The sequence below is a fragment of the Halichoeres trimaculatus genome, unplaced genomic scaffold (assembly GCF_033239565.1).
Source record: "Halichoeres trimaculatus isolate MK-OKI-2021-1 unplaced genomic scaffold, fHalTri1.1 fHalTri1_scaffold_15, whole genome shotgun sequence".
In the NCBI taxonomy this organism is placed as follows: domain Eukaryota; kingdom Metazoa; phylum Chordata; class Actinopteri; order Labriformes; family Labridae; genus Halichoeres; species Halichoeres trimaculatus.
The window spans coordinates 2,445,997-2,471,716 of NW_027437193.1; the positions used below are offsets into that span (position 1 = coordinate 2,445,997).

A 25,720-nucleotide genomic window follows, 5' to 3' on the forward strand; every position below is an offset into this window, starting at 1 on the left:
CTTTGCTCATCGGGCTGCTGTTGTTACAGGCTTCTCTCAGCTCTGTTTTTGGCTCGCTGTTTCACTTTCTGCACGCCGCTAAATGTTTACTTCCTTTAGCTACATCACTGACTTGGTGTCGCTGGCCTTAAAGTGATACTCTGGGATGGAACAAGTTGGGTCCTATCACAAGGTTTAGGGCAGAAATTACCCCTACAGCAGTGTTTTTGTGCAGCAGAAGCCCAGAGCGCTCGCACCAAACACCCCCTCCCTGCTCCTCTGCAGGTTTCCTCTGCACTCAGACGGGGCCATATTTTACTTGACCAAAAACACGTTTATTTTCAGGATGGCTGTGGCAAAAAGTGACCTCTCACTTCATCGGGAGAAGTAAATCTCCACTACTTGGACTAAATTATGTGTAACAGTGCTTTACCGTGGTGATTACGGTATTGTGAAATTCATTTTGTGGCAACATTTTATACCTGTGACGGTGATGAAACCAGTAAACCACCCACCCCAATCGGAGCTTCACAGGGGGATTGTTTTATGAGGCGGTGGTTTTAAAGCAGTTTTGATATTTGATTTTCCTCAGTACAAACTTCCTGTATCATGACACCTTCCCTTATTTTTATATCCATCATTATCGTTTGTTTCTCTTTGATTTCTCTGCGATGTAACTGCAGCTCTGACCCAGACTGCGTGGACTCATGTGGCGCCACAGGTCACAGACCGTGTTGCAGCTTTAACCTGCTGACAGCTTCACCTAAGTAGCTAAGCTCACCTGTCTCACCTGTTCCCAGCTGGTCTGACTGAGCCACCGGCTGGATTTCAGATTAATCTGCAGAGCGGGACGTTAATGTCACTAACGAGTGGGTTATTTATGATTCAGGCTAAACGAAGGCTGAAATATTCCTTTAATTAATTAATCTAGAGTTTGGTAATTCTTGCAGATTAAATCTCCTCACCTTCTCCTGCTGGCCTGTAGGGGGAGCTGCAGACATGCAGCAGCACAGTTGATGCTTTAATCCTAATCTCCAGCAGATCCTCAGTGTCACTGTGATGAAGAGGATGTGATGAAGAGGAGGAGCAGAGATGCTCTCTGTGGGATTGTTTGGCACAGTTTATCACAGACTGTTGATGCTTCAGGTCGACTCTGATTGGCTGAACACGGAGACAGTGATGATGGTTCTGATGGCGTTCAGATTCAGCCAGACGTTTGTGGAGGGGGACGAGGCGTTCAGGGACAGCCCGGGTGGAGCGGTGACTCTGCAGCTCTGTGATGACATCATGACGGTCTTGGGTCGCAGGATGCTGGAGAAAGATCCAGAAAGGCTCCGCCCACAAACCTCTCCTGTGTTTTTAAATCCACTTATGAAATCTGTCCAGCTGCACGGAGCGCGTCCTCGTGTCGACGCTGGAGCGTGGAGCTGATTTCATGTTGCGTAATGCCTCCATTCATAAATGACCCAATACAGCTCCATCTGTCACAGCAGGAAGTGAACTACGCCCTCTGCTCCTTCCTCCAGTCACAGCCAGAGTCAGGGTCAGCGCAGAGGAAGGTTTCAGGAAGGAGTTGATGCTTTTTGATGCAAAATCAGCGACAACATAACAAGAGCAGACACAGCTTCATGCTGCTTTAAATATCAGTCAGATAAACCGACACTAAGAAAAAATTTGGTGCGTTATTTTGTCAGCTGTGTTATGGACAAAAGATGTGACTATTTTTCACCATAAATCAATTTTATACTGAATTCAGAGTTATAAAGTTATTTATAGGGTTTTTTTCAGATTTCTCTGACACACAAAGTGAATTATTTTATCCAAATTAATTATTTAAATATTTTTAAAACAGATCTGTAATTTTTTAATAATTTTTTTGAACAAATAATGCTGAAAATAAAAAAACAAACATGTATTCTAGTGTTGATTTTGAAGAGCCAAATGATATTTAATTACAATTTAAAAAGCAAAATATTGCTCGTTTGTTAATACAGATTAAATTAAGGGAAGTTGAATTACGAGCTATGGGCTGGTTTTGATTTTATTATTTATTATAATTTATTTATTATTTTATTATTTTATCCTTTTTTTTGCATAGATGAAGCCGGCAGGATTTTTCACTTCCTTATATACACCACATGTTTTGTGACTTAATGAGAAACTTATAGAGAGTTTTAGAAGAAAATGAACAAGCCTGAAAGATCCTCGGGTTATTTTTTGGGTCGTCATCTCGTTATCTTTAAGAGTTGCTTGTTTAGCTCCTTTGACCCATTGTGTAACAGCCACCAAGCTAGCTTCATTTACGCTAACTTGTAAAAGCTACTCCAGCTGCAACTTCGGGGACACGATAATCAGACATTAAATATAAACAATATTACAATTAAATATTAAAGCACAACCATAGAGGGGTAGAACTACAAAGGTTTTATTAACTGCATCCTTTCCTCTTTCCAACAGAGTATGATTATCTGCGCTGTTAAAGAGTTGTCTCTTCAGTTTTGTTTTGTTTTTCTGCCTGAACACTTTGTGTGTCTTACTTTTTTCGTTTAACCTGTTTAAATAAACATTTAAATGAAATAAAAATGGAAAATCAGCCCATGGCCCATATTTCAACTTTCCCTTTAATTGATCTTTATGATAAATAAGACATTGAAAAAAAGAACAAATTTTAATTTATTTATTTTCATTTAAAAAAGTAATTTCAAAAACAGAAAGCAAACTGTTTTTTCACGTTTTTTTTTTTTATTCTTAAATATCAATTGAACAAAAGAAACACAAATTGAGCTTTTTTTAGTTTTTTTTTTTTAGTTTTTTTTTTTATTATTTATTCTTAAATATCAATTGAACAAAAGATACACAGATTTAGTTTTTTTTAATTTAATTTTATTTTTTTATTTCATTCTTAAATATCAATTGAACGAAAGATACACAAATTCAGTTTTTTTTTTTTTTTTTTTTTTTAATTCATTCTTAAATATCAATTGAACAAAAGATACATAAATTCAGTTTTTTTTTTAAAATTCATTCTTAAATATCAATTGAACAAAATGTACACAAATTCAGTTTTTGGTTTTTTTTTTTCAAGTTTTTTTTTTAATTCATTCTTAAATATCAATTCAACAATAGATACACAAATTCAGTTTTTTTTTTTTTTTTTCTATTTTATTTTATTTTTTTAATTCATTCTTAAACATCAATTTAACAAAAGATACACAAATTGAGGGTTTTTTTAATTTTTTTTTTATTATTATTATTTTTTAGTTTTAAGTCTTAGTATTTTGTCCCTTCGGTTCCCCCGTAGTGTCTTTACAGAATTCACCGCTCAGAGCCAGAGACTCACTTATTCCAGCCTCTGTCTCTTTAAGGCCCCCTGCCCCACAAACCTCCTTCACTCTGATTGGCCAGCCCTCTGGAGGAGGCTGTAAGGGGCGGAGCTTGAGGCAGACCTTAGTGTTTGAGGCCCTGTTCCTCCAGTGTGTCATAAAACAGTTAAGAGATCCTCAGATTCATGGATTTCTACAACATATGAACGTGTAGAGGTTTGAAAATCTGTATGTTTCACGTTCGATAACTGCATTTCAAACCAGTGGAGTTTTCTTTCATCTTATTCTTTAAATCGCTCTGCTTCAAAAACAAGCTGCACATTTATTTCATAGATCTGGTGTTGCCAATCAGGTCATATGGAAAAATCTGAATTATCTGAAATTTATCGACTAATTAAACTATTTTTTAATCATTATTTCTGGTAATAATTTGTAAATGAAGGCTAAATTCTGTTTGCAGTGAATAATATTTTTTGACTGTTAAAACAAAGAAAAAAAGCAGCGTAAAACCTGACGTAGGTGTGATGGAGACTGGAGGCCGATGAAGTTAGGAAGACCACGACCACAAACACGTGTCTGTTTCTATACGATATGAAAAGACTGTAACCCAGAAGTGACAATACAAAGATTTTAATACTGCTTTTAAAGGATTATTTTGTGGTTTTTATAAATAAGACAGCTGAGGAGGGAGATGGAGGAATCTCGAGTGAAACTGGCCTCAAAGATGGTTTTTGGTTTTGATTTCTGGCGACACGTCTGCCTGCGCTGGCGTGCTCTGGCTGAGGAAACGAGGTGAGTCTGGGTTTGAGAAACATGAAAGTGTTGTTTCAGGAAAACATCAGCTCCTCTTCTCGTTCCTGAGCACGCTGCGAGCTGCGAGCTGCGAGCTGCGAGCTGCGCAGCGTTTTTATCTCCAGCAGCAGCAGCAGCAGAGAAAGAGGAGCTGCAGGCCGCCGCTCTTCTCTTTCCCCTCCGTGCTGACGCTGACATGCACATCGCTGTGTCTGAATCCGGGGGCCACATCGATTATTCATGCAGAGCGTGGAGCCGCCCCCCCTCGTGCTGACATGTGCCACGCTCGCTGGAGCCGATAAATTGGCAGGAGGAGAGACGACAGGAGGGAGGGTGTCACAGAGACGGAGCGGCTGACGGGGAAAGAGGAGGGAGAGCTGCTGCACGGCGCCGGTCGGGTTGACTCTGGACATGTCGCAGAGACAGAACCAGCCCGAGACGGTCTGAGGATCCATAATTCATCACCAGGAAGATGACCACACACCACCCCTGGCAGGAGTTCACCTCCAAGACCACGAACGGCTCCGAGAGGAGGCTCAACCTGCAGGAGTCCCTCGCTCACCTGCACCCGTTCCAGAGGCAGCACGCCATCGAGCTGCACCGCCAGCAGCAGCAGCTCAACCACCCGCAGGTCCAGGCGTCTCTGTCCACGTTCACCACCTGCACCGTGCCCGCCTCCTTCAGAGCGCGCAGCCGCTTCTTAAACCTGCGCGACAGCGTCAAGAAGAGCCCGACCAAGAGCAACGCTAAGGTGGGCTACGGCTACCACACCACGCCACGGCCCGAGATCCCCTGGGTGCCCTTCTCCTTCACCAAGGTACTAAAAGCTCGGCCAGGTGTCCTGTGGCGGGACAGCAGCTTTAATTCAGCCTGTTATCTTGTTAAGGTTACCTGAGGTCACAGGTGAGGCTTTGGAGAATCTGTTTAATGATTTACTGACGCAGCTGTAGCTCCGAGGAGGAATGGTTGAAGCTCAGGGTGTAGAGTTCACAGGACGACCGTGGAAACCCTCAGCTCAGACGCTTTGCTGGCGTTTGGACGCAGAGGAAGGAGCCTGGAGTTTGTCTAGTGTTGGAGATTTGCTGCATCCGTTTGGTTCAATTAAATCCTGAAGTTTGAGTCTGTTCTGGTCTGACGAGGCCCAAAGGTTTCTCTAAAGGAAGTAGTTTTTGCTCAGGTTGATCGTAAAATTAAATAAAGTTTTTACATGTAAAGATTGAAGCCACCTGAATTTTTTAACATGGATTATTGAAAACAACAAGTTTTGAGTTGCATGAAGCTATTTTGCCCTCTGGTGTTCCCTCTGTTGCTGGGTTAGCACAGCTAGCTCGTCCATCATATTGGAGATAGATCTTACGTTCCCAATAACGATGGATGGAAGGACAGGTCCATGTCGTCACTTCTTAGCTCACCCCTGAGAACCAGCACGTCGTCCTCACCTCCTTCTCCTCACCTTGTGAGAAGACATCCGGCCTTGCACCAGTTAGCATTGGCATGCTACAGGCTGCTAACAGCTGATATCACATGTAAACAATGCAGCCATGGTTACATGTAGGATCTCCAGACAAACACAGGAGAAAAAGTAGTAAAAATATCACTGAAGACACAAAAAGTTTGATGTCCACGACCAACAGGGCGGCGCCTAGAAACTCGTAGCATTTGGTGTTAAAAGCATCAACTCAGAATCTAAAATAAAGACGTATGTCACATAGGAATGGGTACTGTATTAGGTTTTTTTAGGTACCAACTGACCTAATTGACTAATTCACCTAAAATCAAAAGGTACCATGACTGTGAGAGAGTGGAAGAGTTTTCCATGATGGACATGAACACAACATGGCAAGTTTATATAATGAGAAATAAAAATGTTAAACTGAAAATCTTAAAGATTTTATTTTTTATTTATTAATTTAATTTAGCATTGATACCGTCTTGTCTCAAATATGAAAGGTACCCATTCCTAGTGTCTCATAAAATACACCAAGAGCATTAAGTGAGCAAAGATCGTTTTGGTACCTTTAAGTCTGGACTTCAGGGATCAGGCCGACCAGGCCCCAAAGTTTTTTTTTTTTTTTTTTTTTAAGGTTAAGTTTAAGTTTCTAGAACATCATTGTATGTGCTGTATTTTTATTTTATCTTATTTTTACTCGAATTTTATTTAATTATTTATTTTTCTTATTATATTCTTTTATTTTAATTTATTTTATTATTTTATTTTATTTTTTATTTTTTTATTTAATTTTACTTTAATTCTTTTATTTTATTTTAGTTTTTAATTTATTTTACTTTTTAAATTTTGTTCTAGTTTTTAATTTATTTTATTATTTATTTTATTTTATTTTATTTTAGTTTTTAGTTTTAATTTGTTTTTGCTATAATATTTTTAATTTCATTATTATTTCTAATATTTTTCATATTTATTTATATATATTTTTTTATTTGTATTTAGTATTTTGTTTTAATTTATTTTGTATATTTATGCTGTATTTGTGTTAAAGCAGGCTTTTCTTTTGGACCTATCAGGTGTCACATCCCTCTCTTAACCTCTGACCTCTCAGCTCACCTGTCTGTCAGGTGACTCAGGTGCTCTGAGCTGAAAGTGGGCGTCCTGATGTGAGCGTGCTGTGTGTGATCTGCTGTCAGGGAGCTGGATCGTGTTGCTGAAGTGTCAGTTTATGGAGAATCGATAACGGAGCGGCTGCGTCTGACTGTTGACATGACATCTGTCCCTGTAGCTGGAAACAGCATCGTTAAAGTCCTCAGCAGAGCTTCAGTTCTTTGTGTGAAGGTGATGAAGACTAAACTGAACCTTTGAATGATGGAGTTTAATCCGTCATCAGTGTATTTTTCCATTTTGATGCTGTTTTTAGGAAACGGTGGCACCTAGCTGTTTTTAGATATTAGAAATGTTGATCAGAGTTGAAGTAGACAGTCTTATTTGTCTTCATCTGTCCATCCAACAACCCAGAATCAGAAGTTATTTGGTTTACAGTGATGCTAAGAGAAGTGTGCTGCTCACTCCTCGCCGTCACTCTTTGTCACGCCGGTTTGTGTTCTTTGGGCCAAATCGAGCCCCATTGTCAGCGTCCGAGTGTCTGTCAGAGCAGCGCTGCAGAAGTAGGGCTGCCGGATCAATGTGGTCGATGTGCGGGGGCTAATTTTAGCGGCTGTTGGTTTTCCATGGAGCTCCAAGTTCTGCTGCTGCAGCACAACAATTAAGCCCCTCCGAAACAGAGCGGCGCTTCCTGCTGGCGGCTTCACGAGGTCCTGCTCTTGCATAATAGAGGTCACAGCGATGAAGGCCGCCTCACGCTTACTTCTCTTTGTGGAGCTGCAGAGACCAGAGTGAGGTTTACTGTATCTGCAGGTGTCAGCAGCTGTTACCCTCCTCTTCCTGCTCCGGTTGTTTGGTTTAGACATTGATGTTGAGATTGTTTCTCGTTACAGATATCATGGTAATACTTTTCAATAACTCTCTTTGATTTGAAGCAAAAACTGATGCTGTTTGTAGTAAGGTCCAGCAGAGACTTTATTTCATGAGAAAGATCAACACATTCAGGGTCTCTTTTCCAGTGAAACTAGACTTGTGAATCTGGTCAAAATATCGAGCAAAGTGATCGGAGTGCAGTGATCTCAGCAGCAGGATATCTACAGCAGACCAGTGGGATTTCCTCCATCTTTAGTTCAGAATCAGCTCCTATCACAGGTAACTGGCTCCACCTCCTTCTCATTCATCCCCGCAGCGTCTCAGCGCTTTAACACAGGCGGACGCTGAGCGTCTTCTGACTTCAGCGGGGAAGTGTAGAGTGGGTTGTTCCACTGTGGAAACTGGACGGTCATTGGATAAACGCTGGGCTTTGTCCCGCCCATCGGACGCTCAGCGTCTCTGGGGGTCTATGAGGCAGTGGGCTGGCCTGGACGCTGGGCTTCTGCATGATGATTGGATGATCTGTCAGAGGCTGAATCCCTTTTTGATTGACAGTGAAATGAGCCAGTCAGAGATCTTGAAGTTTAACCCTCCACCAGAGCATCTTCTGAGTTGTTCTGGACTGATCCGGAGGTTTTATCGATCCCCAGTGAGTTTGCTTTTCTTATAAATGACGAGCGTTGTGTTTAAAGATTCTCTCTCTTTTCACCAATAAGCAGCTACAGCTCCAGCTGTGGAGCTTCTCCCCCTGTCACTCACACTTACAGCCTGTCGTAGTCTCATGTAGCAGCTCCAGCTGATAACAAGCTGACACAGAGGGGAGAATTTACCTTTAAATAAATAAACTAGTGCTGTCAGGCGATTAAAAAAATTAATCTAATTAATTACAGGATTTGTAATTAATTAATCTAATTAATCACATTTTAATCTCATATCTGCTTAAGGTCCCAAAATAAAACATTTGAATTCCAGGACATTAAAATTACATTAAAAGACACTAAAAAACATTTAAAAATAAGGTGGGAATATATGCAACACATTTTAGGTACCCTGAGGCATAAGGAACAAATGAAAAAAGTTTAATGGTTCTATCTTTACAAAATCTACACAGTCCTGCACCTAAGATAAGCTGATTTGATTTTTAGGACGGTTTTTGCTTCTGTCACATTTTTACTCGATGTGGACTCAATTTTCACTGCAATATGAACTTCTATACTTCTATGAGGTCAGGAGAACCAGGGCTAAAGGCTAAAAACTGTGAGGAACTATGTACAAAACACTTTTTTCAAGTCTTGGATCAAAGAAAAGTGAAGTATTCTCAGTTTAACATGCTCTGAACACACAAACTGTTGCTGATTGGTGCAGAGCAGCCCCAAGCTGAAACATGACACCAGGAAGATGGAAGCAAATTTTCTAAGAATTCTTTAGATTTAAATACAGGATATTTATCGATCATTCAGGGCTTGTTTAATGCAGTAAAGAGTGTAAAATTATCTGTTTTTTTACAGAATTGAGCAAACGGTTGATTTTCTGAAGATTTTCAAAAAGGACGTGTGAATAAACGAGATGTGGACGGCAGTCCCCTTAACAGCGCTCTCTCTTCCTCCAAAAAGCATGTTGCTAGGTGTGATACATTCAGGGACCGTCGGAAATTTGAAAATCTGACGAGAACACCACTTTTTTCATGTAGGACAAACGGTTTGTAAATGCTAGACATTTGAAAATAAGTGCGTCTTTGAACGCCTCGCAGGTTTGGGATCCAGATTAATCTGCGTTAATTTTTATGACGCGTTAATTTGCGTTGTAATTAATTAATCTAATTAACGCGTTAAGATGACAGCCCTAAAATAAACAAATTTATGACGTAGGCTGGAAAAAAACTGAGCTTCCCCTCCTTCACTGACCAGCAGCCGCCACTGATGCAGACGTATTCTCAGCAGAGCCCAACAAACTCTGACCTGGTCTGATCACCCTCTGTTTGCTGAATTTGATCTTTTCGCTTCTGGACGACGTCACCGAATGCCCAGAACCAAAACTAGGCGAGCCAGAACTTCTTTTATTCCAGTTGCTAAAACCTTAGTTCATTGGCCTGACCAGTTTTCTTTCTTGGGCTTTTTGCTTCTTGTGGATAGAATTGATCATTGACTTTTATACTGTAATCCTATTTATTGACCTTTATTGAATCTCTGCACAGTAGAGGGTTTTGCCTGATTTCTAGTCTTTGGCATTTTGTGGTCTACGTCCCGTCCTTTTTCACCTGAGTTCAGGATTTTTTCCTGATTTTATAATACTTATATGATTTACGTTTTATCATATACTGTGAACTGATGCTTGCTATTGAAAAGCAATTTTCCCACTGGACTATAATAATAAAGTCTGAGTTGAAGTCCATTATTTTAGTACTATTAGTATTATTTAGTACTAATTCTATAGTTTGACCGAAACAACACAGGAAACTGTCAACAAGTTATGATGATATGAGATGATTTGATGCATGAGTTGACATGAATAACGTGTCTTTATTTAATAATTACAATCACAGCAGAATTTGACTGATTGATTTTACTTCAAGCCTTTTTAGACGTGTAATATTTATGCGAGAATAACCAGCATCTTGACTTTTGCTGTTTTTAAGAAAAAACAAGTGTAAGTTACTAAATTCCCTCCAGATCTGTGACCATGAAACTTTTCTATAGATTTATTTATTTATATTTTTCTTTCTTGTTTATTTATTCTAATTGCAGCTTTTTAGATTTGAAAATTGCATTTATTACATTTCAATGTCGGTTTCAATTCGACTAGTTGTTCAGCTCTGTTTAGTACTGTGGTAGACCTGCGTTTGAGCCACACTGCCCCCTGCAGTTTGGAAACAGATGCTACACAAAGAGTTACAAACTAGGGCTGGGACGATTTGCTTTACACGATTTTTGGGTTTCTGATTCGACTTAAATTATCAGGGGCCATATTTTCCTAAAATTTGCACATCACATGAGTCAGAGAAAAACATTTCGCCCTCTGCTGGAGGAGAGTGGTAACTGTTTAATAATCCGGCTTATTAACAAAGACTGACATGAAGAAATTAAATTTTAAAAAACAATTTCTTATCAAAGAATCTCACATTTTAATATTGTAAAACAAAAAAATCTTGATAGATTTTTGAGTTGTTTTTGTTTCCCACGCCTGTCAAAAACTATAAAAAACACATGCGTTCCCCTGTGCTGCTTCTGTGCCTCTTATTTCTGTGTGGAAAGCATAGGGTCCATGGTTTCCAAAAAGAAGTCTGATCTGGATTCATCAGATCACAAGATGTTTAAAAGGGGCTCAGGTCAGGAGAATCTGATAGACCTGGATCAGGTTTGAAGGGGGGCGCTGTTGAGCCATTTTTAGTTTTTTAGTTTTTTTTTTTTTCACAGGACCAAACACGTTTAAAAAAATTTTTCTTCTTCCTGTGGAGCTCATCACAGGCTCATGATTTGGGGTTTGTTCAAAAGCGTCTTCTAAGATTTCCCCAAAATTGAATCTTCAACTCAAATTTCTGGACTTCCTGTTGAGATTTCACGATGGTCATTGGAGACTTTTTTGAAGGCCCTGACTTGGGGGTTAAGTTAAAAAGACGTCGTGCGCGTCTGAAGAGTTGAATGCGGTGACCTCCACTACAGAGTCATGTCTGTAAACACATCGCTGACATCAAATCCAGAATAATTGTAGATTTCTTATCCTAGATCTGCTGCAGAGAGCTGAGCACTCCTGTTTATTGCTTGGGTGGTGGTGACCTTTGACCTTTATTGGTGATGTCACTGCTGGCGGTGCGGGTTAACACTCTGCCTGATTGAATCGTCTGCTGCTTTTCAATAATGACACAAAAAGGAGGTCTATTCCCCGCTGGGTGTGTACGTAGGGAGTGGGATTACACACACACACACACACACACACACACACACACACACAAACACACGCAGACTGAGGTCACACGGCGTGGCTTTAATCTCCTCAGAGCAGCAGATGGGCAGAGTTCGTCACATCAGGACGTCCAAAAAGCACAAGTGTCAATCGCCCTCCTCTGATTGGTCGCTGCCGTCCTGAGTGTCGAACTCCTCCCACCTCCTCATGACAGGAACACACGCATCGCCACACGCCGACATGCATACATCCTCTCCTCTTCCTCCTCCTCCTCCTCCTCTCCTGTCCTCCTCCTGCTGCTGTTCATCTGTGCTGTGTTTGTCTAACCTTTGACCCCTCACCGTGCTATTGTTCAGCAGGCCGAGGCCACCCCGCCCTCCTCTCCCATAATCCCTGTGATCCCAGTCTCGCCAATTGCAGCCGAGACCACCATCATCCCTCCGACGTCACAGGTTTCTTTTATTTTTCTGTTGTTTTGATTTCTCTTTCTGCATCCATCCGTCCGTCTGTCTGTCTGTGTGTCGCTGCCTGTGCGTAGCTCCGTGTGTGCGTCCAGCTGTGGCTCTGATGAAGTGAGCAGATTAGGGATAGAAACAGTGGGAGAAATGCCACACTTCCCCCCACATGACTTTAAAGAGCCCATCTGGCTCCTCCCGGGCAGAAAGTGAGCGCGCGGTGCAGGCAGACAGAGGCAGGATGAGCCAGCCAGCCGCTCACAGGTCTGACGTTTAGCGCTAGGAGAAGACCACGTCGTGGAGGAGCCGCGTCCTTCCACCCTGCAGGACTGGGTTTGACCGATTCAGGCTTCATGCTTCAGCATTGCATCTTCTGCACTGTGAAATGCCACCATGTACGTAGCTCAGCGCGCTCGCTAATCTCAGCTCAGATCCTCAGTTGGTCCGTGGCGGCATGAGGACGCCGTGTAGCGTCAGCGCGGGCTTTTGTTTTGGGTTGGAGTGTGTGTTTGCAGGGGTGGAGCTGTTTACTGCAGATGTTTCCCTGACGCCGTGTCTTCTCTCCTCAGGCCAATCCTCCTCCTGTGGTGGTCAACACGGACAGCCTGGACACGCCTCCATACGTGAGTCTGCACGCCGACACATGCACGCAGGAAATAGTCGCAGCATCATCACAAAAACAAAACTGTGACTGGAGAGTTTTTCTTTTTGCATCAGAAAACAAAAAGCTTCAGGAAGAAATTTGAGGTTTTAATTTGTGTGTTTTGATCTTTCCATCAGTCCTGACAAATCAAAAACTTTAACTTTTACTAAATCGGTTTCAAGCTTCTGCATCTTTTCTTTGGTTGGTGAAGCTGTAAACACGCTTCACAATTAAACACTAAAAGGTGCAGTCAGACCAAAAGAGACAAAACATCCACTTTTTATCTTTTCATCTTGAAGTCAGACCTGACAAATCCTGACTTTTTAAAAGCAACACTAGAAAAGCTGCAGCTCTTTGTGTCTGGCTCTGACTTCAGCTTCAGCTAAGCTCAGGAGTCAGATCAGTTTCTCTAACTTCACTCCTCCGACACCTTCAGATACTGGATGTCTGAGCTGCAGAGTGTACAGAGAGAGGGAAAGGTTCGGCCTGATACCAGACTTGTTTCAAGGTGTCAGTCCCTGTGACGGCTGCTGATACTCAGAGCAAAAAAATCTGAAGTTGAGTTAGTCCTCCTCGCCAGCAGTTGGCGCTGCGTTGCTGTGTGTCAGGTCCTGTTCAGACAACATGATTGAACCAGGGAGAGCTAACAGTTAAACTGTTTTATTCTTCACTTCAGTTTATTAAAAAAGAATAAAGCTCTGAGTTATTAGAATTACTTTGCACTTTAGTTAATTTGTGAAAAACAAATCTTAAACAGAGTTGTTTGTGTTTTATTTTTGACTTTTTGGCAGAGTGACTGAGCTGTCTATGTTCAAATGATCTGTCACTGTTGATTAAAATTTGTGTATTGAAAGTGCCAGTGGTATTGGTACTTGATATCAGGGAGTACTTGTAGTGTTATCGGTCTGAAAAAGTGTAAATCAAACATCCCTAGTTTTGGGTCTTGGAAGTTGAACCAGCGTCCGCTGCGACAAGGACTTAAGCCTCTGTACATGGGGAGCAAGGCCTGTAAAATGTGTTTTTATCTCCTTTTTAGTTAAAAAAATATGCGAATGATGTAAAAAGAAATCAAAGTGTATATTTTTTAAAATGAAGATGTTATCCTAATGTCAGGAAACTGAACAAATACGTTTATCTTCACTTTTGACTCTTTACGGACAACTCAGTTGTCATTTTTGTCTTTTCATTTCTTGAACAATATTTTTTTTCTGGTGAAGTCCAGACCAAAACACTTGTTCAAAGTCAGTTTTTAGCAGCAGCAAACTCCAGTAATAACATCTGAAGCTCAGGCAGAGGTTTAACAAATTACAGTTCCTCTTGTGTCCACTTGGGGCTGGTCCCAAAAGCAGCAGAAACCACATCCACACCTATTCAAAAAAAGGCAGTAATCGGAGACAAACTGCTGGCTGTAAGCGCTTTGACTCAGCACCCACAGTCTGACAACCACCAACATGAAACAACAAAACATGATGAGTCAGGCAATATCATCAATATATGTGATTAAACTCAAGTATTCTTTCAAAATTTTGCAAAGGTTTGCAAAGTTATTTTTTTCAAAAATTTTAGCAAATTTTTGAATTATTTTTTGTATTTTTTTTTCACTTTTTTTTATTGTTAAAGCAAATTATCAATATTTCTCAAGTACTTGGTTTTGATTTTTTCTTGATTTTGAAATATATTTTGTAATTATTTGCATTTTTCCCTTTTTTTTCTTTTTTTTTTTTTACATTTTTTGAAACGTCTAAAATATTTTATTTTGACATTTTTGCTTATTTTTTTAAATATATTTTGTAAATTTTATGCATTTTTTTTCTAAAATTTCTTAATTTTATCAAATTTTCAAAAGGTCAAATATTTTATTTTTAAAAACCTGGCATATTTTTGAAAAATTTTGCATTTTTTTTTCTAAAATTTCTTAATTTTGGCACAACACCCCACTTTGGGTCTTGAAAGTTGAACTGGTGAAGTTTAGACCAAAGCACTTGTTAAGAGTCACTTTTTGCAGCAGCAACCTCGTGTAATCACATCTGAAGCTCAAGCAGAGGTTTTACAAACTGCAGTTCCACTTGTGTCCACTTGGGGCTGGTCCCAAAAGCAGCAGAAACCACATACACACCAATTCAAAAAACAGAAGTTGCTAAAGAAATGGAAACTAACATCTTTACTGGTTTAGATATTATAAGGCTCACTTTAAGCATCACTTCATGAACCCTTGCCCTTTAATTTTCTTTTCTTACGAGCTGAAACGAGCGGTGGATGTGCAGAAAGCTGCGGATCGATCAGCTGACGTTGTCTTTCTTTCTGCTGGGATAGGATGTTAAATAATCATCCATATGGAGTCAAAATGTTGGAAAAACAAGGTTTCCTGTGCAACATACACATTGAAAATGATGTTTGTGTGTTTGCAGGTGAACGGGACGGAGGCTGACTATGAGTACGAGGAGATCACGCTGGAGAGGGTAAGAGGACGAGCTGCTGTCCTGTTTTTATGTCTCTTTGAATCACGGCCACGTCGTTAGCAGCCGTCCATAACTCAGAGGACTCTCTGCTGGCAGCGCCGAGTGTTTGCTCGACTTTGACACGCTGCGTTTACGCTCTGACTTCTAAACTTTAGAGGACAAACATCTCATCAGAAAAGTTTCCAAATGTGTGAGAAATCTGTGGAAACGAGGACAAAGAAGTTTGTAAAGCAGCTGTGTTTGGATCTTCTTCTTCTTTGTCACGTTCCTGTTGTTTCTTCACGTCCTGATTCACGCCGAGTCTCTTCGGCTGTAAACGATAATCAGAGCAGCGTGAATAAAAAGCGTCTCCGCCAGCTGAGGCCACAGATCTGAAACACGTCCGTCTGAGGGCCTCGCACGCCTCACACGCCTCAGGCTCTGTGTTTCTGTTTGTTTTAGTTTTTACTTCATAAAGTTCGACTCTGTGGCTGAAAATGGATCACTGCTGAGCCAAACCGTGGATTAATCCGCCACAGAAAATAGTCCCATCATAATCCACTTTTCCTCTTTGCTTAAATTTTTAACAAAAATACTGTTTCAAGGGGAAAAAGATTTAACTTTTGTCTGAAGCATCTTTTATCAAACGTATTTAAACCACATGAACCACATCTTACAGCAGCATGGCTCTGTAGTAGAAGAGTCCACAGGCCTGTTTCACAAAGCTGATCAGTCTACGGCGCTGGTTCATGTCTTACTGGGATAAATCACCATGGTAACGGCTAACTGCTCTGAAGCGTGTCATAGTCCAGGTCCTGCTGGTGCTGTGTCACTGTTTGTCTTACGTGGACTTTGTCTGTGTTTGTTGGCGCTCCAGGGGAACTCGGGGCTGGGCTTCAGCATCGCCGGCGGGACGGATAACCCCCACATCGGTGAAGACCCCAGCATCTTCATCACCAAAGTCATACCTGGAGGAGCGGCTGCACAGGACGGGCGGCTCAGGTGAGAACCCCCCTCTTTAAAGGCTGGACCAAGGCTCTTCAACCTGTGGCTCTGGACCCTCATGTGGCTCTTTGACTCCTTTGCAGTGGCTCCTTGTAGCCACTGCAAATTTCTTTTTTTTTTAAATATTTTGTTTTTTATTTCATATTTTTGGCACTTTTTACAAACTTTTAAAATTATTATTATTATCATTATCAATCTATTTTTTTAAGCAAATTCTTGAGCATTTTTTGCATTTTTTTACTGTTACAATTGTTAGAAATTTTGGTGAATTTATCAAGAATAAAAAAAAAAAATTAGACATCACATTTACAGTTTTATGAATTTAAAATCTTGTTTAAACAAGAATTTTAGAACTTTATACACTTTATAGACTTAATTGTGAAGATAAAGCAGATTTTGTGGCTCCTTTATGACTTTTACCTTTATGACCTCCGACATAAGCATACTTGAAATGTGGCAAAACATCAGCAAACAACAAAAAAAATGAATTGAGCAATATTATAAATAAATGGTATCAAATTCAAGTAATTTTTTTAAAATGTATCATTTTTATAAAGATTTTTACAAATTTTTGAAATTTCAAAATTTTCTTTTTTTTTTTTTTTTGCATTTTTTTTACATTTCATTTTATTATTTTTGTAAAGTGCAATTTTGGGGAAAATTTCTGCAACTTTTTGAAATTCTTAAAATTTTGCAAATTTATTAAATTTTATTTTATTTATTTATTTTTTTTGCTTTTTTTTAGATTTAAATAAAAAAAAATCTTTAAATTTAAAATTTAAGATATGACATGCACAATTTTATAAATTAAAAAAGCATGCCGTTTGGGTAATTATTTCTGAGAATTAAATACTCATAGTTTTTATACACTTCATTGTCTTTATTGTGATGATAAAGTAGATTTTGTGGCTCCTGAATGACTTTAATCCAGTGGAGCTGAGGCTAACGGCTCCTGTGACAGTAAAGGTTGTAGACTCCTGGTTTGGACTCATCAGATAATCGTTCCCGCTAACCCCTGCAGCGTCCCGCTACCTTTCACCTCTTCATCTATAATTCAGCAGGTGGAGTCAGACTCACCTGATCCAGGTGATGATGATGATGGTAACGTTAACAGGGCCTCTGAACCCTGTCTTCATTCAAACACTTTCAGCTCGCAGACTTTAGCAGGTTTAACTCGTGTTTTACACGAACCTGAACAGAAACAGGTTGATTTACACAAACACAGACATGAAGAAACAGATCAGAGTTTGAAACGAGTTACATCAGTTTCTACATCAGATGAAGCTGACTGGAGGAAGAGAAATAAATCAAAAAGATATAAAAAGGTAGAAAAATGTGCCAAGAACAATTTCAACAGATAAAACTAAAGACTTTAATGTTGTTTGTTTTTGTTTGAATGAAAAAAGAAAAGAGTCAGAGTTTCTGACTCCGCCGTCTTCTCTTCCAGGGTGAACGACGTGATCCTGAGAGTGAACGAAGTGGACGTTCGGGATGTGACCCACAGCCGGGCCGTGGAGGCTCTGAAGGAGGCGGGCTCCCTGGTCCGGCTCTACATCCGCAGGAGGAAACCGGTCTCAGAGAAAGTGATGGAGATCAAACTGGTGAAAGGACCCAAAGGTAGCTCATCCCCTCCACCAGGGGCTCTTTTGTTACCTTTCCTCACAGCTCCACCGCTCCAGACTGTTTTTCTCCTGCTGAGCCCTGATTGGTTGAAACCATGTGCTCGGTGCGTTGCAGGTCTTGGCTTCAGTATAGCGGGCGGAGTGGGGAACCAGCACATCCCGGGCGATAACAGCATCTACGTCACCAAGATCATCGAAGGAGGAGCCGCACATAAAGACGGGAGGCTGCAGATCGGAGACAAACTGCTGGCTGTAAGCGCTTTGACTCAGCACCCACTGTCTGAAAACCACCAACTGACACAACAAAACACAATGAGCTGGGTAGTATCATCAATATATGGGATTAAACTCAAGTACCCAATTTTTTAGAATTCAAAATTCTTGTAAAGTTTTGCAAAGTAAAAAATGTTTTTATTTTTTTGGAATTTTTTGGCTTATTTTTGAACAGTTTTTGTCAATGTTTGCATTTTTTTTCTTTTTTTAATTTCAGCAAATTGTTGAAATGTCTTAAATGTTTTTTTTAATATTGCTTATCTTTGAAATTTATAGAAATTTTTTGTTTTTTTTCTAAAATTTCAAATTTTCTGCAAATTTTTTACATTTATAAAATATTTTATTTTGACATTTTTGCCAGTTTTGAAGCATTTTGGAAATGTTTGCTTTTTTCTATCTTTTCTTTTTATTTTAGCAGTTTTTTTAAATGTCATAAAATATTTAATTTATAAATATTGCTTATTTTTGAAACTTTTTTGTAATTATTTTTTTTCTAAAATTAAATTTTTTCACATTTTTTAAATGTCTTACATATTTTTTTCAAATATTGCATATTTTTGGAATTTTATTGTAATTTTTTTTCTTAAATTTATTTTTTTCCAAATTTTTTAAATGTCTCAAATATTTTATTCTGAAATTTTTGCCCAGTTTTGAAATATTTTTTTGTGAATAAATTATTTTTTAAATTTCTATTTTTTTATTTTTTTTGCTTATTTAATTTAATTTTTTTATTTTGTTTTTGTTTTTATTCTTTCAAATATGTGAAATACAAAAAAACCCCAAGACATCACACGTACTATTTCAACTCCAAAGAATTTTTAGTTTTGATTAATATTCACTAGATTTGAGTTATGGTTAGACTTTTATTCACTTCATAGTTTTTCTTGTGAAGATAAAGTAGATTTTGTGGCTCCTGAATGACTTTAATCCAGGTGAGCTGAGGCTAACAGCTCCTATCACAGTAAAGTTTGCAGACCCCTTGTCTAGTGTATTTGTGTTGTTGTGTCTTTAACAGAAATTAGTTGTTGGCTAAAAAAAAAAAAGACAAATAATGGATGAATGCGATGACCTGACTTGATTCATGTCTGACGCGCCTTCTCTCCCCGCTCAGGTGAACAGCGCTTGCCTGGAGGAGGTGAGCCACGAACACGCCGTCACTGCCTTGAAAAACACTCCTGACGTGGTCTACTTGAAAGTGGCTAAACCCAACAGTGTCTTCATGAACGACAGCTTCGCCCCGCCCGACCTCACCAACTGTGAGTGACGCTTTGAGTCCATCTCTGTGACCCACCAGAACCAGAACTCTGTCCTCTAGTGGACACCCGGGGAACTGCACTTAACGTTAGCTGAGTCAGGCTGGGAGCTCTGGTTTTCAGAGATTAACTCGATTGTGCAGTTTGTGACTAAAACACGTAGGAATAACTGAATATTTCAGGGAGTGTTAGAATGAAAGAACTTAAAGTTTGATGATGGATGAGCGTCTCCTGACAGACGGCGAGCTGCTCGTTCTGCGTCTCTCAGAGCCTCCGTACATCTGCTCTCAGTTTGTTTCAGACGCAGACGTTCAGATCTCCTGATTCAGACGGGCTCTGGCTGATTCCTCGCTCTGTGTCGTGAACAGAAAAACAGCTGATGGTTGTGATCTTAAGATGCTCCTGGATTAGCGAGCAGCATGCTACGGCTGCTGCTGGAGGAGACTCCAAAGGGATTTCTTTTTCCTGCGCTGTGATTTAAAGAGGGGGTTTTCTGCTTTCCCGTGTTTAAAGTTAGAATGATGGAAGTTCAGACTGAGCGTGTGCAGGTTTTCAAGCCTCTACACATCAAGGATAGCGTGGTTTATGAATAACGTCCAAACTGTTCCGTTTAGCTCACTTGGTTTGGGGCGCGTGTGTCGTTTGGTTCGGGTTTTTCTTTTATTTCTTCGTTCTACTTCTCAGTTTAATTAATTCTTTGATTAATTTCTAGGTGATACTTTGATTTGATTTGATTTCCTTACTTTTCTTTTTTTGATTACTGTTGGCTTCTGGGAAGTGTAGTTCTTTTCACTTGCATTAGAGTGGATGCTCATTGTAAAAAAACTACAAATGGCAGCACATGTCATATTTTATCTTCCTGATTGGTTCCCGCTCCTGTTTGCTTCTGTTAACTTTTTATCCTGTAACGTCCCGATCATGTGATCAATAGTGAAGCTGACACCCATCCTGTGGGATTCCCCAAAAATGTCAGCCTCTGGTACTGACCTGACACTTGTTTGCAACTGTTGTTTTGCACAGGAAATTATTCATTCTTTGTATTTTGTAAGAAAACTGCTGAGTGAAAAAATACCACTACTAAAACAAATCTCAAGATATTTACTGCAGCATTTATTGTTATTTTCTTTTGGTTAAAGTTGATGGTATAAAATTGGTACTGAGAAAAAGTATCATTCAGGAACTGGTTTGGAAAATGTCTGAACGATACCCAGCCCCAATCGTACGCTTGTGCAACAGGAAGTGAAGGAGAACAGCAGGACAGTTACTGAGGGAGGTGTGTGTGTTGTGTAGACGGAGTTAGAGGATGTGTCTGTGGCGTCCTTTGGTTCTGCTCTATGGGAAAACTCTGGATTCAGTGTGAGCTCAGATGACGGACAAAACTACAACTTAAGCCGCGTTTCCACTAAGCAGTTCGGGTCGGTTCAGTACGGTTACGCACGGTTTGGTTCAGTTAAGCCTGATCCTGTTTGTGTTTCCACAGCAAACTGTGCCCTCTCGTGGTAGGCGGCGTGTAAGCTGGATGCTGCAAGCCGCAGCTGTTAAATAATAGCGTGACGCCGTAGCAGCACGACACAGTTTACCCCACTGATAAATCCAACAAAGAAGAAAAACTGACACAGTAAACACAGAGCACAGATGAAGACATGCAGCATTTCGTCCTCTCTGGGATTGTCATGTAGCTCTTTGATACAAAGAACAATCAAGCTTTGTTTCAGAGAAGTCTGTGAGCCGCCAGGAGAAATACAGCCGCTGTCACACAGGAAGTGACCATTCTTTTGACCAATCAACGGTCTGCTGCAGTGTTGTAGCTCCACCTTCTGAGAGCGGATCGGCTCAGTCTGGCACCCATACGAAAGGGTCCCAAAAAGTGGGACAGCTCGTCTTGGTTATTTGGGGATCTGTCCCGGGATAAGTCCGTGGAAACGCCGCTAAATGCATGCTGTACCGAGATGGACCGAAACCAGTCTGCTTGGTGGAAACGCGGCTTTAGAGACTTTGTCGCCACATTTAGCGACTTTTCAGCTCTCTGTTGAGTTTTTTAAAAGCAGCTAAAGACGAATCTGTCACTTCCCCTGGAGTTTGAAAACTTTGACGTGATTTGATTTGATCCCAAACAAAGACAGGTCGTCCTGAGCCGCAGCAGATATCTGCCTCCAAATGAACAGAGCAAGTGTGTGTGTCTTTGGGGTCATTTTGGACTGTCACACACACACACACACACACACACAAACACACACACACAAATTTACACACGTTTACTCTCAGTTGTTGCGGTTGAGACGCGTGAAGGACGAGCAGCAAATCCAATCAGCGAGCATCGAGCTGCATCACAAGCTTCAGCTGCCGCCGCTGTGTTCAGGCTAATCCAGCAACGCTACGACGAGGGAGGGAGGAGGGAGGGGGGAGGAGGAGGGGGAGGAGGAAGGGGAGGAGGAGGAGGAGAGGGGGGGGTGTAATATGTGTAATGAAGTCCCACCACAGCACACAGAGAAGATCTGAGCCCGAGGTAATGGATGAGAAATAATTCTGTTAAGTGTGCTCCGACGCCACCGTGACGGCTGCAAAACAAAGATGGAGGACGTGGTGATGCAGACGTCGTCCCATCATGCACTGCTGCAGGACGAACACATGAAGTCAGTTTTTGTTCGTTATCACTTCGATCGGTTTCTGGATCTTTATCTGAGACGAGCTGATGGCGTTTCCACACACACTCTGAGACGGTGTGTGTGTGTGTGTGTGTGTGTGTGTGATGTGGTCGGGTTTCTGGACTCAGAGGTCAGTTTACGACCCCCTCAGCGTCTCCTGGTCTCGTCCAATCAGAGAGTAACAGGAGCTTGTAGCTGAGGCTCTGAGCAGGTGTTGGGTCAGACGGAGACGGTGGAGGAGCAGGTCGCTCTGAGAGGACACAGATCTCTGCTCCTGGTTCTGGTTCTGGATTGTTCTGGATTGTTCTGGACTCCCCTGACCTGAGGTCTCCCTGTCTCTGTTTCAGCGTACTCCCAGCACATGGAGAACCATATCAGCCCCCCTAACTTCCTGGGTCAGCCCCTCCCTCCGCCAGCATCCTCGGGACGCTACTCCCCGACCCCAAAGAGCATGCTGGGAGACGATGATGTCACACGGTGAGTCTGGCTGACGCTGTGAACTTTGACCTTCTTTTAAATGTTGAAGTTAGAGACGACACTCAGAGACGGAAACCAGAGGAAGCTGCTCTCACTGAGGCCCTGCAGGTTGGTGTGTGTCTGTGCCGCCCTCTGCTGGTGGAAACCTGCAAACACACACACACAACACATACAGTTGTGTGTGAAAGTCAGGGCACCCCTTTAAAAACACCATTTTTCATATATTAGAAAATTAACATTTTTATTTTGATAATTTTGTTCAATTTATAGGTAAAATGTAACTATGCGTTAATGTTTCTTTTTAATATTGTCATTTTTTCCCACATACCAGAAAGACTCTAAATATGAACGCTAATTTTCTAATAAGTGAAATGTGTTTTTAAAGAGGTGCCCTGACTTTCACACACAACTGTATATAAGTTTATCTGTGTGAGCCTCATTTCTGACTGATCCTGACAGCTGTGATGATGTCAGAGTGATTGACAGCTGTGTCGTCCAATAGGGAGCCCAGGAAGGTGGTGCTGCACCGAGGAGCCACAGGTCTGGGCTTTAACATCGTGGGCGGAGAGGACGGCGAGGGGATCTTCATCTCCTTCATCCTGGCAGGAGGACCAGCTGACCTCTGCGGGGAGCTGAGGAAAGGAGACAGGCTGGTCTCTGTACGTCACACACACACACACTCACACACACACACACTCAGAGTTACAGTGTTTTTACATCTCATACTGAGCGTGACGTCGTCTTTCTGCTCTCAGGTGAACGGGGTGGACCTCCGAAACGCCACGCACGAACAGGCCGCCGCTGCACTGAAGAACGCCGGGCAGACGGTGACCATCATCGCCCACTACAGGCCAGAGGGTGAGTGTTTCAGGGTCAGACCAGAGCTGGGTCCTCAGGTGTTTGTTGGTGTCTCCTGGAGTCTGATCTGAGGTTTCCGTCTCTGCGCTCAGAGTACAGCCGCTTCGAGGCCAAGATCCACGACCTGAGGGAGCAGATGATGAACAGCAGCATCAGCTCTGGGTCCGGGTCTCTGAGGACCAGTCAGAAGAGGTCGCTATACGTCAGGTAAGACCTCACCTGAGGCGCTGAATAACTGAAGTATGGAAGCCCTGAAGGGACAGGAAACAGTCAAAATACGGTGACACTACATGTGTGTGTGTATTAACCTGTGTGTGTGTTGCAGAGCCCTGTTCGACTACGATAAGACCAGGGACTCGGGTCTGCCCAGTCAGGGACTGAACTTCAAGTTCGGGGACATCCTCCACGTGGTCAACGCCTCCGACGACGAGTGGTGGCAGGCCAGACAGCTGACGTCTCAGGGGGAGGTGGAGGAGGTGGGGGTGATCCCCAGCAAGAGACGGTCAGTCACACACACACACACACACACACACACACACACACACACACACTTTGTAGGATTGTTTGAGAACATGAATTTGTCTGGTTTTCCTCACTTTGACCTCCTTTAACCTTTGACCTTTGACCTCAGGGTTGAGAAGAAGGAGCGAGCGAGGTTAAAGACGGTGAAGTTCAACGCCAAGTCTCGGGACAGAGGGGTGAGTGTGAGCCGTAGATCCAGTCGATGTAGATCAGCCCTGATGTTAGAGTCTAGTCTGAACCTGGTTTCTGTTGATTAAAGGGTCATTCTGTATTTTTAAACCTGGTGCTGTGAACTCTCAGAGTCTGACCCTCACAGAAGGAACTCTGCAGCTTTTTCCAACAGAGGAGGAGGCTTCTTGACCACACTCTGAGCAGGGGCCCTTTCTGTGATGCTGTCAGACTCTTAGAGGAACAGTCTGAGTCAGGGACTAAAACAAGAACTCAGACTGGCCTCTTTACTAAATTAGACCTTTTACATCATAACTCTGACTTTTTGCCTTCTAAGTTGAATTTTTGTCCCATGATTTTGATTTTTTTCTTTATAGTTCTGACATTTATTATCTGATAATTTAACTTTCATAACCCTGAATTTTAAACAATTATTGCTCAATTTTGACTTTTTATCTCTAAAAATCTCATTTTTGTCTCATTATTTGAGTTTTACGCCACAGTTTAGACTTTTAACTCACCATCGTAATGTCTTTTTTTTTTAATTCTTACTTTTAATTTTATAATTTTAACTTTTAAACTTAATTTCTTACTTACTTTCTGAAAAATCATGAAGATTTATTCCAAAATTTATCGTTTTCACACTGAATTAAGACTTTTATTAGAAATTTGCCTTATATCAATTTTCTGTTTTATCTTATAATTTTGACTGTATATTTATTCAATTTTACTTTTGATTTCATGATTTTGACCTTTTAACCTTTCATTAAATTCTAAATATGTATGTTATAATCCTAAATTTTCATTTCTTAATTTTGAATACATTTTTTTCTACAATTAGATTTTTTTTCCCCCAGATAAATTTTCTTATCTCTTTTTATTAAACTTTGACTTTTACCCCAAAATTTTCTTTTTCTCCCTTTTTTGTTATTTTAATTTTGACTTTAAATTCTGATCTTAAAAAATCTTAATCTTAAATCTTATAAATCTAATATTTTGAGGTAGATTAATTTAATTTTACTTTTGATTTCAAAATCTTGACCTTTTAACCTTTTCTTAAATTGTCAAAATTTACGTAATAATTCTAAATTTTCGGTCCTTAATTTTGAATTTTTTCTACAATTCTGTTTTATTTGTCTACATTTTTATTCTTTATAACCAAATTAAGCTCCTAATTTTGTTTTTTACTCCCTTGATAAATTTTCTTATCTCATTTTTTTTTACTTTTACCCCCAAATTTTAATTTTCTCCCTTTTTTGTTATTTTAATTTTGACTGAATGTTTTGATCTTATAAAATCGTATCATTTTGACTGTATATTTATTTAATTTTACTTTTAATTTCTATTTCTGACATTTTAACCTTTCCTTAAATTCTAAAAATTTCTGTAATAATTCTAAATCTTCAGTTTATTATTTTGAATATATTTTTTTCTACAATTAGGTTTTTTATGTCTGCATTTTTATTCTTCATTACCAAATTTGTCTCCTAATTTTTTTTTTTTTTCTCCGGAAAAAAATTCTTATCTTTTTTTTTTTAACTTTGACGTTTACCCCAAAATTTTCATTTTCTCCCTTTTTTGTCATTATTATTATTATAATTTTTTTTTTTTTTTAAGTTTTTCTCATAATTTTTTAAAATTTTTTGGTTTTTTGTTCTCATGGTTTTAAATTTATTAAAAAAATGACTTTTTCTTTATAAATAGAGATTTTCCTGTATAAATTATGATATTGACAAACTGTCTTATAGTTTTACCTGATATTTGTGATTTCTAATATTTGTAGTTTCATCTTTCTGTTAAAAAAAAAAAAAAAAAAAACCTGTTGGACTGTAGCTGCAGCAGCAGGATGAATCATTCTGACAGATTTTAGCGCTGTGAGTCAGTTTGAGCCTGAGAACCAGCCCCAGGTTTGATAATCCTGAACCCCTCTCAGTGATCTC

The 25,720-nt window shown here is 40.3% G+C and overlaps 1 protein-coding gene across 28 annotated transcripts in view; it reads left to right on the forward strand.

Annotated features, from left to right (window-relative positions):
* Positions 1-25,720, forward strand: part of dlg1b (discs large MAGUK scaffold protein 1b) — a 120,760-nt gene that overhangs the window by 84,483 nt on the left and 10,557 nt on the right. For 17 of the 28 annotated variants that reach the window (XM_074688084.1, XM_074688085.1, XM_074688101.1 and 14 more), the window contains 12 exons: positions 12,446-12,499; positions 14,928-14,978; positions 15,835-15,959; positions 17,410-17,579; positions 17,700-17,836; positions 18,969-19,113; positions 22,103-22,232; positions 22,735-22,891; positions 22,988-23,090; positions 23,183-23,297; positions 23,416-23,592; positions 23,722-23,788. In XM_074688084.1, the coding sequence (XP_074544185.1) occupies positions 12,446-12,499; positions 14,928-14,978; positions 15,835-15,959; positions 17,410-17,579; positions 17,700-17,836; positions 18,969-19,113; positions 22,103-22,232; positions 22,735-22,891; positions 22,988-23,090; positions 23,183-23,297; positions 23,416-23,592; positions 23,722-23,788 (1,431 nt within the window). Of the gene's footprint in view, positions 1-11,777; positions 11,874-12,445; positions 12,500-14,927; positions 14,979-15,834; positions 15,960-17,409; positions 17,580-17,699; positions 17,837-18,968; positions 19,114-22,102; positions 22,233-22,734; positions 22,892-22,987; positions 23,091-23,182; positions 23,298-23,415; positions 23,593-23,721; positions 23,789-25,720 lie in introns of all 28 variants that reach the window. The other 11 variants (XM_074688113.1, XM_074688086.1, XM_074688087.1 and 8 more) reach the window with 2 other exon arrangements.